This window comes from Nicotiana tomentosiformis, chromosome 6 (assembly GCF_000390325.3).
Source record: "Nicotiana tomentosiformis chromosome 6, ASM39032v3, whole genome shotgun sequence".
Classification (NCBI taxonomy): Eukaryota; Viridiplantae; Streptophyta; class Magnoliopsida; order Solanales; family Solanaceae; genus Nicotiana; species Nicotiana tomentosiformis.
The window spans coordinates 111545747-111561331 of NC_090817.1; the positions used below are offsets into that span (position 1 = coordinate 111545747).

The following is a 15585-nucleotide window of genomic DNA, read 5'->3' on the forward strand; positions in this document are numbered from 1 at the left end:
AAAAAGAACATGGGATAGAAGCTTTTATAGGAGAAGTACACGATGCTTCGCATTCGGAGGCAACCAACCAATGGTTGACTCGTGTCTGAAGTCAGAGTGACGCGACTGATGGGACGTTTAGACTTCTTCGCCGTTTCGGTTGTAACGTACGGAGGAAGGAACCGGAGAACATCTATCATTTCTCAACATTTCGGCAAACCTACTCTCTGAGAAACGAAGTGACTATCTGTATACGGGTAAAACCGAGGCTAATGAGCACCCCAATTTCTCGGTGGAGTAAATGAAGCTAAGAGCCTCTCGTATCAAGGCCCGAACAAAATACCTGCCCTTGGAGCCATCGAGACCATGCCCCCCGGATCTGGTTCGAGTTCCAAGACCTCGAAAAGTATTACCAAACTTTCGCGCACGATTAACAAAGGGGCGTGATATCCGTGCCCAACCGGATATCACGGCGTGAATCTCAGCCCGTATCGGCATCAGATCAGTGATTAGCGAAAAGGAAGACTTTTACCTTTCTTAGAATTGTACTTAGGTAAAACTCCCCCACTATATAAATGAAAAATTTATTATTTAATAAACACACTCTAACACGCATATCAAAGCAATATAAACTTGATTTCTCTGTTTCTAAGCTATTCAAAAGTTCTTATTCTTGTTCATAAATTTTCATATATATATTGGCTACGAATCGAAGGCAGATAAATTGTTACGCCCACAACCAAGCCCGAATTCAATACTACTGCTGGTTTGGCTATTTATTCTATCTTTCATTTGCTTATTTAACATCATTAATCACTTGTATCGTATTAATCCACATATATTTAAAACCGCGTATAAATTCAATTGTTATCCATTTTAAGGGTAAAAAGTTTGGCGCCCACCGTGAGGCTAAGGATAATAGTGGTAGTTTGATATAAATTTTCATAACACACTCTGTTTTACGCTTGTTCTTTGAGATTTTAATTTCAGGTCAACCTAAAAATGTCAAACCCTCAGTCTACTCACTTGAACATTGATGTTGAATCTGACCATTACGGTGAAAACAATAATATAGTGCCTAGCAACGCGGTGCCCCCTACTGATCCCAATGGAAGTCCCAGTTGCAAACCCAGTCGATACCAACTGACATGTGGCCATCCACGCCAATCTGTCGATCGACCTTGAGAACAGCATTCGTGGAGGAGCCCGTCCAATGACTCGGGGTACGATTGTTGAAACATTATATATTAACCTTTGATAAGATTTTATTAAGTTTAATGTTGAATTTTTTTCTCCACATGACGGTCAACATAACTCACTATATACAATTGCCTCCCAAAGTAACAATCATATGAGAATTTGTATTTACAAAGATGATAAACAAATCAACTATAGCTTTTTAATAATAAGTACAATAAATATTTATATTACATATAAGAAAAGTAGGCTTTTGGGCCGCTAATTTTGTGAAGCCTAAAGCGGCCGCTTTAGTGGCCTGAGGGTTAAGCTCCCTCTGTACGTATATAACATATACCATCTTACCTATCAATCTTTATAGAGATTAACCAGTAACCAATTAATTAACTTAGAAGTGATTAGATTATGTAATACTCCATAATTTAACAAATAATGTCAAATTTTAACTTGTATACAATGTTTCTCCTTCTTACATCAACATATATTATATATATCTTTCTTTCTTTAATTTCCTTTTTTTTTCTTTTTGAACACGGCATGAAATAGGTTGAAGGCCTAGTGTTCTCTAGCTAGAATAACAATGGAAAGTCAAAAAACTATGACAGTGACATTAATGTAGAATTAAAGATCACAGGGAAAATAAGATAAAAACATCAATGTCCATGATCTCATTAGACAGTAGCTGTAACTTGTAAGCCAAGCATTATTTGTTGATGTCCATATATTTAGTCATAGTCTTTCTTATTTTGAAGTCCTGTGCATGTTGCCCCCAAGAGGAAGTTACTTTTAATATTACCATATGGTATACGTACACGTTATTTTTTAATCTGTTATTTCAAGCCAGCAACCAGCTTGAGAGTTTGTATATATGAACCGTCGTCGGTGCCCAAATTTAGTTTGATTTGAAGGAAAATAACTTTTTGCTGATTTATTCCCTAGTATTATAGTCTCCCCTAAGTCTGTATGTCCTTTTCAAGTGCATCACATGTGTGGCGAAAATTACGGCACACAAATATATTTGAATTTTCATGTTCAATCGAATTTAGGCATCTGTCTCGCTCACAAGCGAAGTTATGGGTATTTGATTCTTGATTCTCATACCCAGAGAGAGAGAGAGATGCTCACTTGACCATTTTCATTTCAGTTCTGAATTACTGCTCGCGGAGCACCCATTTTTTCTACTTAAACAAGAAAAGGTAAAAATCAAAGACTTGCAAGTAGGGTTGGCATATATAGGGTAAAACTGATAGTCCGAATTGAAAAGTACCATTGGTTATCGGTATCGGATAATTAGGTTAATGATTCGTTAACGATTTAATATTATTTGACTATTGGATTAACGATCTGTTCGGATCTTGATTTGTCTAATTTTATTAATAGTTTAACCGATAATTCAATAAGCTTAATTAAAACTATAATTTTATCCTTAAGTATATAAAGTCACCTTAGAGATTCATTCTCTCATTCTCTTAATTCTCAACCATCACTCTTCATTTTCAGACCTTACTTCTTAGGATAACTATTAGATTTTTCTGAAATTCTCATCTTCATTCTTCACAGATTATTAGTTTTAAACTTTAAATTGTATCTTTTGTACATTTACAATTTTTTCTGTGAACTATGTACTGAGATAGTTAGTAAGATTAAATTATTGAATGTCTTATTAATTACTCCTACTAACTTATTTCGTTTATTGACTATCAGAATGAAGGTGATTAGTAAGATTAGATGTGCATTTTTCACTAATTGGTAGTTGGTTAAGGATCACCAACTATTCTGTTTTAAATTTTTCATCTTTATGCAGCGTTATATATTACGTTTTTTTCCTTTTAGATTGAGTTACTTTATCGGGTAAATCGATAATTATATTGAAACAATAATGATTAATAACTGACTAACTTACTATCCGATATGTCGGACCTATAATATTCACAAGCGAACAGAACCGACCGATACCTACCGTTGAAGGGAGATTGTAGATGTATTATTAGGAAGATACACAGCAGGACTTCATGAGACCAAGAGATTCAAGTCGTGCAAGTTGCATTTAATACTGCTTCTATTCATCTATTAAGAGCTAAAAAGAGTCACGGATTTTTCAACTTTTTATTGCTACTATACATTGTCGGAAGATTTATTTACCTGAGTGCACGGATTTACATTCCTTAGAATTTTGGAAATTTTATATACTATAGCAAAGTTATACACCATATTTATTATAAACCAAAATTATTTTAAAATATTATTTTCTATAGGTACCTTTTATATTTTATAACAAAATAAGTATTTTATGGTATATACTACCATTGAGGCATTAAATACGCTATTTATGTTTTTCCTCTCTCTTAGACAGTTGGACATACCTATTTTTAAGGGATTGTCGTTATTGTATTCATGAATACATGGCGCGAATACATGTGAATACATGCGCGTACAGCTGGACTGCCCCGATTTTAGGCGCTTTTTACTGTTGTATTCATGAATACATGGCGCAAATACATATGAATACATGCGCGTACACCTGGACTGCCCTGATTTTAGGCTCTTTTTGTTGTTGTACTCATGAATACAGCAACGCAAATACATGTGAATACACTACCGTAACAACTGAATAGTAGTTATAGGAAGTAATTATGTATATGGTAGTTATAGGAAGTTAATAGCTACTAAACAATAGTGATTTATGAAAATTCCTCTAGAATTTTCTTGTTAAACTTTTAGCTTTTAGCCAATTTATCTTTTGGCGTAAACTAGGGGTGTACATAAGTCGGGTTGGTTCGAATTTTTTAATTACCAAATCAAATCAATTGTGTCGTGTTATTAAATCTAAAGACCAATCCAAACCAATAAAAGTCAGATTTTTTAATCTCGGGTTTTTCAGTTATTTCGGGGGTTTTTTTCTTTATAAAGTCTTCATATCACAAAACATAGAATTTGTGCTCCAAATATTCTTTGATCCTAGTAAGAGATAATTATATAAGGTGTTTTTCAAGAAAATAACATAAAATATGAGATGAGTTATGTCATTAATTGTACTAAAATATTCAACAATAAAGATAATAAAATCGCATAAAATAAATATAATTAATAAGCCATAATAAAAATAAACATAATCTAAAATTATTAAGTTGTTAAAATAAGTACGACTAACAAGTAATATTTTTACATGACTAACCACTATAAAAAATTGTGCATTTTATCTAAACCATGAAAAAATTAAAAAAATAGATACCCAACACTAATGTCATTCCTACAACAATTTAATTGAATGTCTTTTATTAGCATTAATATTAATATGATTTTGGTTTGGGATTTATTTGAGTTACTAATATTTATGGACTATAAAATTTATTGTAGCATTCAAAAATTATAAGTCTATACATGTAATGTCAGGTTGGCTTGGTTTCGGTTTGACTTTTTTTAGTTAAAATCAAACCAAACCAATTATGGTTGGGGTTTTTTTCCCAACACCAAACCAAATCAAACCAAATTATAATTGGATTTTGTTTATCCGATTTGGCTCGATTTATCGATGTAAACATCAGGTGTTAGACTAGTATTTAACTATTTTGTGCCAGCTTTGTTTGGCCTAACATGATTTGCCGTCTTTCCGACATGTTAGGAGTACTCACTTTCTTTTTAGGTATCTATCAATTTTCGCACTAAACTTCCTAGTATCTTTTTTGCTTATTAGTTACCTCTATGAATGTATACAAGTAGCTCCACACAAAATGAAAAATTAACTTGAGATCATAGGTGAAAGCAACTGCACAAATGCATACAAATTTAGGTTTGAAGCATTTTAAATATCAACCCAAAAGAATTTTGAAACAGTTCAAGTAACCATGTTATATATTCCTCTCTTCCTTTTTGAGTGTACAATTCAAAATGTGTAAGAACTAGAAAAAATATGTAAATAAAGGCGAATGGGCGAGAGGTACACCCAACCCACCTATGACCTACCCACTCGTTAATCTCGGTGTTAAGCTAACTTGCATACATAGAGTTTTCTTTTCCTATTATTTTGAGTATAATCTATGTGTTACTTTTGTTTTTATAATCGTGCTGTCTGAACCAACTTACGCGTACCTCAATTATTTCTATGGGATACCTACTACTCCATGTGTTATTTAATTGAGATTATTTATCCTTTAATTAAACCAAATATGTACCTTAAGCTACTTCTACTAGTCATTAATTCCTTTTTCCCACTTATCTTTTATTTCGTGTGTTATAAAGCAGTAGTTATTTTTTCTAAATCAAACAGGCCTCAATGGAGTCAGAGTAAATGTGACCATTCAGCGGGAAAATGAAATTTTGAGAATGGTTGAGATATTTCATCACTTGTTTTTCATACCAAACACACCCTTAATCCACCTTATTTTTGTTTTTCATGTCCTGATACATTATATTGAGTTTATCTGTGCTTGCTGCAGAGAAACTGAGAAGGTATTGGAATTCACCAGAATCTTATTGAATAAATGTACAAGCATAAGTAGCCTGTATATGTTTATAAGCTGGGATGACTTACATTATATTTCGATGGCAGAGTTACAATTGAAACTAATAGAGGAATTTCCAATTGTTTCTATACTTTTCAATTTATTCAACTACATTTTCCTGTAACAACAAAAATAAGCAATTTCAGGCATATTACATGCCAGTTCTCCCGAAAAATCATTTGGAGAGCTTCTGTGCTTCAGGAATATATTTTACAAAGTCTTCCTGAGCTTGAATGATCAAGTCATCATCGTCCCACTGGTCACGATATGTCTCGGGCTGAGTCTTTTTATTCTTTCTTGAAATAAAATACATTTGCTTTCTCCATTCTTCAGAGGGTGGAGATCCACACTCAGCAGCCAACCAATCATCATAGTCAAACTGTAAAGATGGGGATTGTCAACGAGGCAAGACATACATGTCACTCTTTTGGTTAACCTATAAGATAGGAATAATAAGCACTAGAGCTACTTTCTTGTATAGAACGGTTGCATAACCATTTGGTGTTACCATGCCAGAACTAGTTTAGCCACATATACAGATGTACATATGCCAATCACGCGCAGAGATTCATATCCGAGGATGTAAATGTGCTAAAAGAACCACGACAAGCCAACTTGAGTGCACATGAGAAGTCTGCATGGATTTTCGTATGACCAACAACTTGCGTTTGCTCATAATGACAGAAGCTTACTACTCTCTAGTTCTTCAGTTTCATTTCTCTTCTCTTTTTCTTTTCCAAATTAACTAAGGTGGTGTAGCCTAGAACTTCTGTATGTTAAGAATAGGCATATGAAGTAAAAAAGGAAAGGAAAAGAAGACGACACAGAGAACAGAAATAGAAACCTTCAACCATTCGACAAGTTTTGGCAGATGTTATACCTGACAATCATCCATATTATGAGTGTACCGTTTTGGAATGCAAGAGGTTTCCATGGATGAGTATAAAGCCTCAATATCAGCATTCATATCTTCCTTTGATGGGAGAGAAATGCGACCAGATAAAACACCAGCGATCCACTTGCTTTGCAATTCACACAAGGGGAATGGTATAACCTGGGGTCAACAACAGACAAATACTTTGTTCATGTCCGCCGTTTAAAATGTAAATTGATAAACCCAAGCACAGAATCTCTTAATTTTACCTTCCAAGGCAGCCCAACAAATGAAAGACTTGGAGCAAAGGCTGGTGGAAAAATGTGTTTGTAAAGTGGCCCAACCCGGTTGTCGTCCACAGTTACTAGTCCATTAGTTTCAAGGAAAGGAAAATGATACTTGTACCTAGGAAACATATAAGCAACATTCTTGAATACTTCATCCTCCCATCAATTTGACTATCTTGTAAGATTAATAGCAATTATTCTCGATTATGAAAGCAAAGTTAGAGATCTCTCACGGTGAATTAGGAGGTCTGTACTACCAAACTCACATAAATAATATTCATTTAGTTGAAAAATAACTTTTCTTTACAAAATCAGAGAAGTTTTCTGTCCTTTAGCCAAACTCACAATATCTCACCAAATCTGGGCTTTTACCTTTCTATAGACTATATTTTCAATAATATACACTGTCCAAAATAAGGAAAAAGGGGAACCCCCCCCCCACCCCCCACCCCCCCCCAAAAAAAAAAACAAGAACTATCACCTTCCTTTTGTTTTCTTTAACCTGGGGGTGAAAAGGAAAGTTTCAACATGACTAATCACTCACCCTGTGCAGTGTAGGATGATGTCGGCAAGGACTTTGGACCCGTCTCGAAAATTCACGCCACCATCGATACCAACAGATTCAATCTGCATCATTTAGACAACTGAAGATTCAGCATCTCGTGTTGATAAAAACCACATAAATATACAAGTTATAAACAATTTTACCATAGAATGTTGCCAAACATTATCATAGCTAGGCAGCTTCAGCGGAACTCCACTTGTAGCTGATCTAGAAGAAATGTGGACCTCTTTAGCAACTTCAGCGATTTCTCTGGAGATATCAGTAGCACTTGCAGCACTCCCTATCAGCACAACAACCTGTCAAACCATTTATCATATATGATATGCTCTGAATATGATACCAAAATGTAGAAATGTCATATGATTGCGCAATAAGATGATATTATTTCTTTGCAATATATTAGTCAAAGCATGGAAGCTGATACAACCAGGGAGCATTTTTCCCACGACTGGGCTCGAATGAGCATACAAGTACGTTCACTTTCCGTATAGTCTACCATATATCTAAACAGCTTCATGAAAATAAGGACCACTATAGCTTCTAAGTATTAATATTAATTATAAACAAACAAGTTGATTAAAATTAAAAAGTTATCTGTGTTTGTAGTGTCATCCTTCATATGTCCAGTACTTCATGCAAAAGTAACACTTGAATCATAGACTTGTCCAAAGATGTTCGGGTTCAACAGTCTATTATGTGTAGCCAGAAATTTCATGTAATAGAAAATCATAGTTCACACTTTTAGTCAAGAAAATTAAAAGATAACTTCCAATGAGTAGAGCAAATTCATAATCGAAATAACTGCAAGCATTTCAGTTACGTGACCGCAGTTCTAATTCGGAAACATTTTAAAGAAACAATGAACCTGACACATACTTGGTCTCGAAAAGGATCAGGAACACGGTAATTGTGGCTGTGAATTTGCTTTCCGGGCCAGACTTCGATTCCTGAAAGGCTAAAGGCCTCCAGTTAGAAACTTCAAAAACTGCAGATTGACATAGCTTGTCAAATCATAATGACAACTCATAAATAGTCTCAAAGCTACTCATAAGGTCATCCTGAATAAGGAGAAAAATGGAAAAGAAGTGCCAACTCAAAAATTTTCAACTGCTTGCAACATATGAACCATAATAATTAACAGAAAAAAATACTTATCATATGCCTCATAACTAAACAAAAATTATGTTTGAATAAAAAAAATGGCTGGAAGCTTAAAAAGGCTAATCTTTTATTCGTACAATATTCACTATTTGTTGTGACACTACCTCAACAACAGAAAGAGAAAAGGAGAAAACATTTCAATTCAGATGGGAAGCCAAAATTTCCTAAGAAAAACCATGACAAACAGCATGCACATAATGTTGATGCTCAAAATGATCAACTTTGATCGGCCACCACAAATAAAACAGAAGGATGGAACTGTTGGCTTAATGTACAAATAAACCTGGCTAATGGATATTACAATTGGATTACCAAATACTTGAAATATTCATACCAAACTTTATTTACAAAGACTTCATCAGCATTTGTCTTATTCCCTTAAAGAATCTACAACTACCACAAATTGAAACGTCACTAAAGGAGATACTCCAATATTCTATTCAAATGTGAAGAGTTAAAGATCAAAATATAATTGGATTACCAAATACTTGAAAATTCATCAGGATTTGACTTATTATATCAAAGAATCTAAAATCGCCAGAAATTTAAAAGCAACAAAAAGAATATAGTACTCTGTTCGACTAGAAAGAACTAAAGATCAAATTTTTACCAGGAATATCAGCAGTTCTTGGTTCAGTATAATGTCCGTTGCATATAACTACAGCATCATATTCCTCATTAACAAACACAGCATCATTCTCTCTCTTTTTCGAACTAACCTTCCATTTTCCATTCTCCAATAATCCCACATGGCCCACTTCCATCCCAAATCTCACAAGTCCAATAAGCCCAAAATCAACCGCAAAATCCTCCAAATAATCCAACACTTCTTTATGACCCGGATACCTCCTCGGGTCTCTATTAGGCTTTTTCTTTGCCACAAACGGATAATCCCGATAACCCATTACTTCCCGAGGAAGGTTAACACGAAGAGATGAATACAGGCTTGAGTGAACGATTTCCCGTTTTGGGTCGATCCCAATCGGGTCGGATTCTGTGGCGGGCGTGTAAACCCATGTGCCACCAAATTGATTTTCTCGTTCGAATACAACGACACTGTGACCTTCTCGTTGGAGTTCGCGGGCCGTAACGAGTCCCGCGGAACCTGCACCGATAACGGCGACGTTTTTGTTTTTGGGGGAATTTTGAGGCATATGAAAATGGGATGGAGTTGGGGATAGAAGTGTCATGTGTGTTAGTTTGCGAGAATAAAGTTGGTTTGAAGAGATGACACTTCGAAGAATCATGACTTTGTAATATTTTATGTTGTTTTACGCTTTTAGCTGAGTCTCGTGTTTTGTATCTTTTGTGTTTGTTTGATTTGTTATGCTACAGGTATTGCATGTGTGTTTGTGGCAAGAGTGGACCCGTGAATCTTTGGTTTGATTCCTCACCAGTCACCACATTCAATGTTTCTTGTTTCGTACCGTAGTTTAGAATGAAGTTTATAATGTGACAGGTATTATCCCGTTCTTTCCGTTTATGTGATCCTACTTGAGCTTATATTTTTTATTTTATTTTCAATGATAAGTTTTAATAATCATATAAATGTCATATAAACATAATAGAAGAATTAACTCAAATAGCCGCCCACTTAATCTATTAAATTAAAATTAACTGACAAATGTATTATATATGTATAATTCATGTATAATTCATGTATAATATATGTATAATTAATGTATATTCTATGTATACCGACTAGAAAAATTAAACATTGAATCTGACCGGCTATTTGTGTAACAATACATGACATATTTAAAAGAACAATTTACGCGCCACAACAAATATTTACACTGTATTTATCATTCGTAGCTATACTTTTCAAAAAATTACCTTTCGTAGCTATATTTGACTTCATTGCAAATCCACCTATCGTATTGAAACAAAAGATCAATTGTTTTAAACTGAAACAAGAGAGCAACAAGCTCTGTAGCTCAGTTGGTAGAGCACTTGCTTAGTAAGTAGAGGTCTTGAGTTTGACTCCCTACAAGAGCATTTTATTTACTGTATTTCTGTATTTTGCCTTAGTTATATTCGTTGTGCGAACGAATACAATCAATACAACCTGGTTGTATTCGCTACACGAACGAATACAGTCGATGCATGTTGTATCATTTATATACACCCTTAAATTTTGACTTGGTTGTATTCATTACATGAAAGAATACAGTTGATACATGTTGTATTCGTTGTGCGAACGAATACAATTGCGCGAATGAATACAGTTGATACATGTTGTATTCGTTGTGCGAACGAATACAATTGCGCGAATGAATACAGTTGATACATATTGTATTTGTTGCGCGAACGAATACAATTGACACAGGCTGTATGCGTTGTGCGTCTGAATACAAGTGATACAAGCTGGTAACAATTGAATAATAGCTAAGAATAGTAATTAGGCAAATAATAGTTATGTATGATAATTAGGCTCTAAAGTGTAGTGCTTTATGAAAGTTCCCCTATTTAAAATCATGAATTTCAAAAGTATTATAATAAGGGTGCAGCTACTTATTATATTTGGGTTTAGACAAATCCATTAGTTTTTGCTTCGACTTAAGTATTTGTACCAGGCAATCCATCAAATATGTATAAATATTTAATTATAAATACAATAACTAAAATGAGCTATGAAGTTGGTAGCAAATTTAGAATCTATAATGTATAAATTTTGACTTCGCTTCTGTGTTATAAAGTACTATAACATATTTTAGATTGCTATTTCAAAAAATTTAATACTTACTATTCTACCACTAGACCACTGGATCATATAAAATACTCCTATAAAGGAAGGAGTATTATATTACTTGATGGTCATTTTCTTCCTTTCGTCATGGAACCTATATTCCTTGATAAATTAAATCATGTTAATTAAGAGCCCGTTTGGACATATAAAAAAAAATTCCTTTTTCTAAAATATTTTCACTTTTTTTTCTAATCAGTGTTTGATCATAAAAATTACAATTTTCACTTGAAGATGGATTTTGGAAATTTTCGAAAATTTAAAAAACTCCTTAAAGTTATTTTTCAAAATTTTCACTCAAATCACTCACAAAACTTCAAAAACAACCCAAAATTATATTCATGTCCAAACACAACTCTAAATTTCAAATATCATTTTCACTAAAAACATTTCCCCCCTATTTTGAAAATTTACAATTCTTATGTCCAAACGCCCACTAAGTTTCAAGCAACACCAGTGGTCTAGTGATAGAATAGTACCCTGCCACGGTACAGACCCGGGTTCAATTCCCGGCTGGTGCAATCAATTTATTTGATAAATTGTTGTACAATTTTTCGGCAACCTGTTTAAGGAAAAACTAAAAACTTCACGTTAGGTGGCTCACAATAACATCATTCTCTTGGGGCTGGGCCAATTCCCAATGTAGGGTTTGTATTAGATAGCCACTGTTGCATGTGCTATTCACGTAATATTCAATTTTTCCAAAATATTTAATTGGTAGTTAATGTTGGCATTTGCTCCTCCTTAAAAGTTAGGCTTATCGATTTTTTAACTTCAGTCATGTTGGTTTGAAACTAATTCCCATACGGCTAAACATTGTAATTTTCTACTATGTTTTGAATAGCGATCCCCCAAGCGACTATATGAGCATTTGCCCCTTTCTCATTTCCGCAGCAAAAGCCCCTCAAGCTATTACAAATTATCCTTCTTTTTTGTACTTCTCCTGTAACATTGTTATTTTTACTCTAGAAATTATTCTCGCTAATCCTTAGGAATTATACATTTGGGAGTTAATCCTTTAGGATTATAGATATTTATGGAGTAAATTTATTTAAAAGATGATAGACTATATGTATATCCCTGTTATGTTTTGATGATCTAACAAACTTACTGTCAAGAACCAGATAAGGAACTTGTTACACATTATCAAGACCTTAAGATCAAAAGGTTCCAGCTTGGGATATGGTTCAACTCTTCAGAGTCAAAGGAACAACAGTAAACTCGTTTGGGTTCCTAAGTCTAACTCCTGATTTTCTTGTACATAAAACAATGAAAGGAAGCACCCTACAATGGTACATGGATAGTGGTTGCTCAAAGCATATGACTGGAAGTACAAATGACTTCCTTTCACTTAAGGCCCTGCAAGGAGGGAGTGTATTCTTTGAAAATGGAAAGAAATGATACATTCTGGGAGTTGGAAGGATTGGGAAGTCTCTCTCACACTCAATTGAAAATGTGTACTACGTGAACGAGTTGAAGTATAGCTTGCTAAGTGTTTCCCAGATTTGTGATAAGAGAAACAAGGTGGAATTTGTGTCAAAAATATGTACAGTCACAAACCTAGTGACTGGTGAGGTGGTGCTAGTGGCAAGAAGATACAAAAATATCTAAGTTGATGATTTTGAGTCTCTGCAAAATGGTGATCTCAGCTGTCTAAGTATTGTTGATGATGATGCTGAATTATGGCATAGGAGGCTGGGTGATGCAAGCTTTACGTTGCTGAACAAATTGGTCAGGAAGGACCTGGTTCGTGGTCTGCCCAAGTCAAGCTTCAAGGATCACAAAGTGTGTGATGCATGTGTAAAAGGCAAGCAAGTTAGATCCTCATTCAAGCCCAAAAAGGAAGTCAGTACCTCAAGGTCACTTGATCTTCTTCACATGGATCTATGTGGACCTATGAGGGTGCCAAGCAGATGAGGAATGAAGTACATCTTTGTGATAGTTGATGACTACTCCAGATTCACTTGGACCTTGTTTCTCAGAACCAGGGATGAAACTTTTGAAGTGTTCGTTGCTTTTGTCAAAAAGATCCAAGTGAAGATGGGTAATAAGGTAGCCTGTATCAGGTCTGATCATGGGACAGAGTTTGACAATGCCAAATTTGATGAGTTCTGTACTGAAAATGGTATCACTCACAATTTCTCAGCTCCAAGAACACCTCAACAAAATGATGTTGTGGAAAGGAACAATAGAATCTTTGAAGACATAGCAAGGACAATGTTGATGGACAGTGGGATTGTAAAGAATTTCTGGGCAGATGCTGTCAACACTGCTTGGTGAACAGGTGCATAATCAACTCCCTTCTGAACAAGACTCCATATGAACTGTTGAATGGAAGGAAGCCCAAGCTGACACATCTAAGGACTTTTGGGTGTAAATGCTTTATTCTCAACAATGAAAAGGAAGCCCTTGGAAAATTCGATGCCAAAAGTGTTGAAAGAATCTTTCTGGGATACTCATCTCAAAGCAAAGCTTACAAAGTATACAACAAAAGGACTCAATGTGTTGAGAAAAGTATACATGTGATCTTTGATGAATCTCACCTCTCCTGTGAGAAAGACAGACAAGCTAATCAATATGGAGAACCTTTATCTATTCCAGGGGAAGTTACTAACATGGCAAATGGAAAAGCAGACATGATGAGTCATGTAAAGGAATCCAGTGAAGATGATGCGAGTACACCTCCATTTATTTAAGAGGAACCTGGTCCCTTGATCACACCAACTGAAACTGAAAATAGAGTTGCTGATGCAGTCCAAGGTACTCCACTTGCTGAAGTAAGAAGCGCCCAAGAACCTCAGTCAGACATACCTGGGTCCTCTACCAATGAGATTCAGGCACCAAATTGGAAGCACAAAATCTCACATCCTCTTGACAACATAATCACCCCTATTGAATCTAGGATTCAAACTAGATCAAAAGCAAGAAACTCACTTGCCTTTTCAGCCTTTCTTTCCCAAATAGAGCCCAAAAATATCAAAGAAGCGTTGAAAGATGCAGACTAGATCACAGTCATGCAAGAGGAGCTGCATCAATTTGAAAGAAACAAGGTATGGCACCTGGTTCCTCGACCTACAGATCAAACTATCATAGGGACCAGGTGGGTATTCAGGAACAAACTTGATGAGTTTGGAAATACAACAAGAAACAAGGCAATGATTGATTATGATGAAACATTTTCTCCAGTTGCTCGAATGGAAGCTATTAGAATTCTTATTGCCTTTGGATCTCATATGGATTTCACATTGTTTCAAATGGATGTCAAAAGTGCATTTCTAAATGGCTACCTGAAAGAAGAAGTTTATGTCAAGAAGCCACCCGGATTTGAGTGTCATGAGCATCCTGAGCATGTATTCAAGCTGGACAAGGCATTGTATGGGCTAAACAAGGCTCCCCGGGCTTGGTATGAAAAGTTATCAAAATTTCTTCTAAAAAATGGTTTTACAAGAGGGAAAATTGACAACACTCTTTTTTTGAAGAAACGAGGGAGGAACCTGCTCATTGTTCAGGTATATGTTGATGATATCATTTTGGAGCCACAACTGACTCTCTTTGTGAAGAGTTTTCAAAACTCATGGGGAGTGAGTTTGAGATGAGTATGATGGGAGAATTAAATTTCTTCCTGGGACTTCAAGTGAAGCAATCTCAAAAGGGAACAATGATAAGTCAGCAGAAGTACATTAAGGAGCTGCTAAAAAGGTTTGACATGGAAACATCAAAAGTTATTGACACTCTTATTGCCACAGCTACTCGTTTAGATATGGATGAACCTGGTTCTCCTATAAATCAAATCATGTATAGAGGGATCATAGGGTCACTGTTGTATCTCACTGCAAGCAGACCAGACATTGTGTTCAACGTGGGCCTTTGTGCAAGGTTTCAATCCAATCCAAAGGAATCTCATCTGAAGGCTGCCAAGAGAATATTGATATATCTCAAAGGAACGCAGAACCTAATTTTCTACTACCCCTCAGGTGACAACTTTAGTCTTATTGGGTATGCTGACGCTGATTATGTAGGATATCTGGTGGATAGGAAAAGCACGTCTGGGATGGCACATTTCCTGGGTTCTTGCCTAATGTCATGGGGTACAATGAAGCAAAACTCAGTGGCACTCTCAACTACAGAAGAAGAATATGTAGCTGCTGCTTCTTGCTGTGCTCAATTGTTGTGGATCAAGCAGCAACTGGAAAACTTTGGAGTGTTCTCACATTGTGTGCCTCTCCTATGCGACAATACAAGTGCACTCAATATGGCCAAAAATCCAGTCCAAC

General features: G+C 35.3%; 1 protein-coding gene across 1 annotated transcript; it reads right to left on the reverse strand.

Moving 5' to 3' along the window:
* Nucleotides 1–5626: 5626 nt before the first annotated feature.
* Nucleotides 5627–9932, reverse strand: LOC104106508 (flavin-containing monooxygenase FMO GS-OX-like 4). Its single transcript, XM_009615070.4, has 7 exons — nt 9176–9932; nt 8281–8351; nt 7548–7700; nt 7384–7466; nt 6822–6957; nt 6559–6732; nt 5627–6057 (listed from the first exon to the last, which is right to left on the reverse strand). The coding sequence occupies exons 1-7, from the start codon at nt 9810–9812 to the stop codon at nt 5854–5856; spliced, it is 1458 nt and encodes a 485-aa protein (XP_009613365.1). The 5' UTR covers nt 9813–9932; the 3' UTR covers nt 5627–5853.
* Nucleotides 9933–15585: the final 5653 nt, after the last annotated feature.

Coding starts and splice junctions, on each gene's coding strand:
- LOC104106508 (XM_009615070.4), bottom strand. CDS start 9,812: ATGATTCTTCGAAGTGTCATCTCTTCAAACCAACTTTATTCTCGCAAA. Junction 8,352..9,175: donor AAGAACTGCTGATATTCCTG/GTAAAAATTTGA, acceptor TTAGCCTTTCAG/GAATCGAAGTCTGGCCCGGA. Junction 6,958..7,383: donor ATCATCCTACACTGCACAGG/GTGAGTGATTAG, acceptor TATGTTTCCTAG/GTACAAGTATCATTTTCCTT.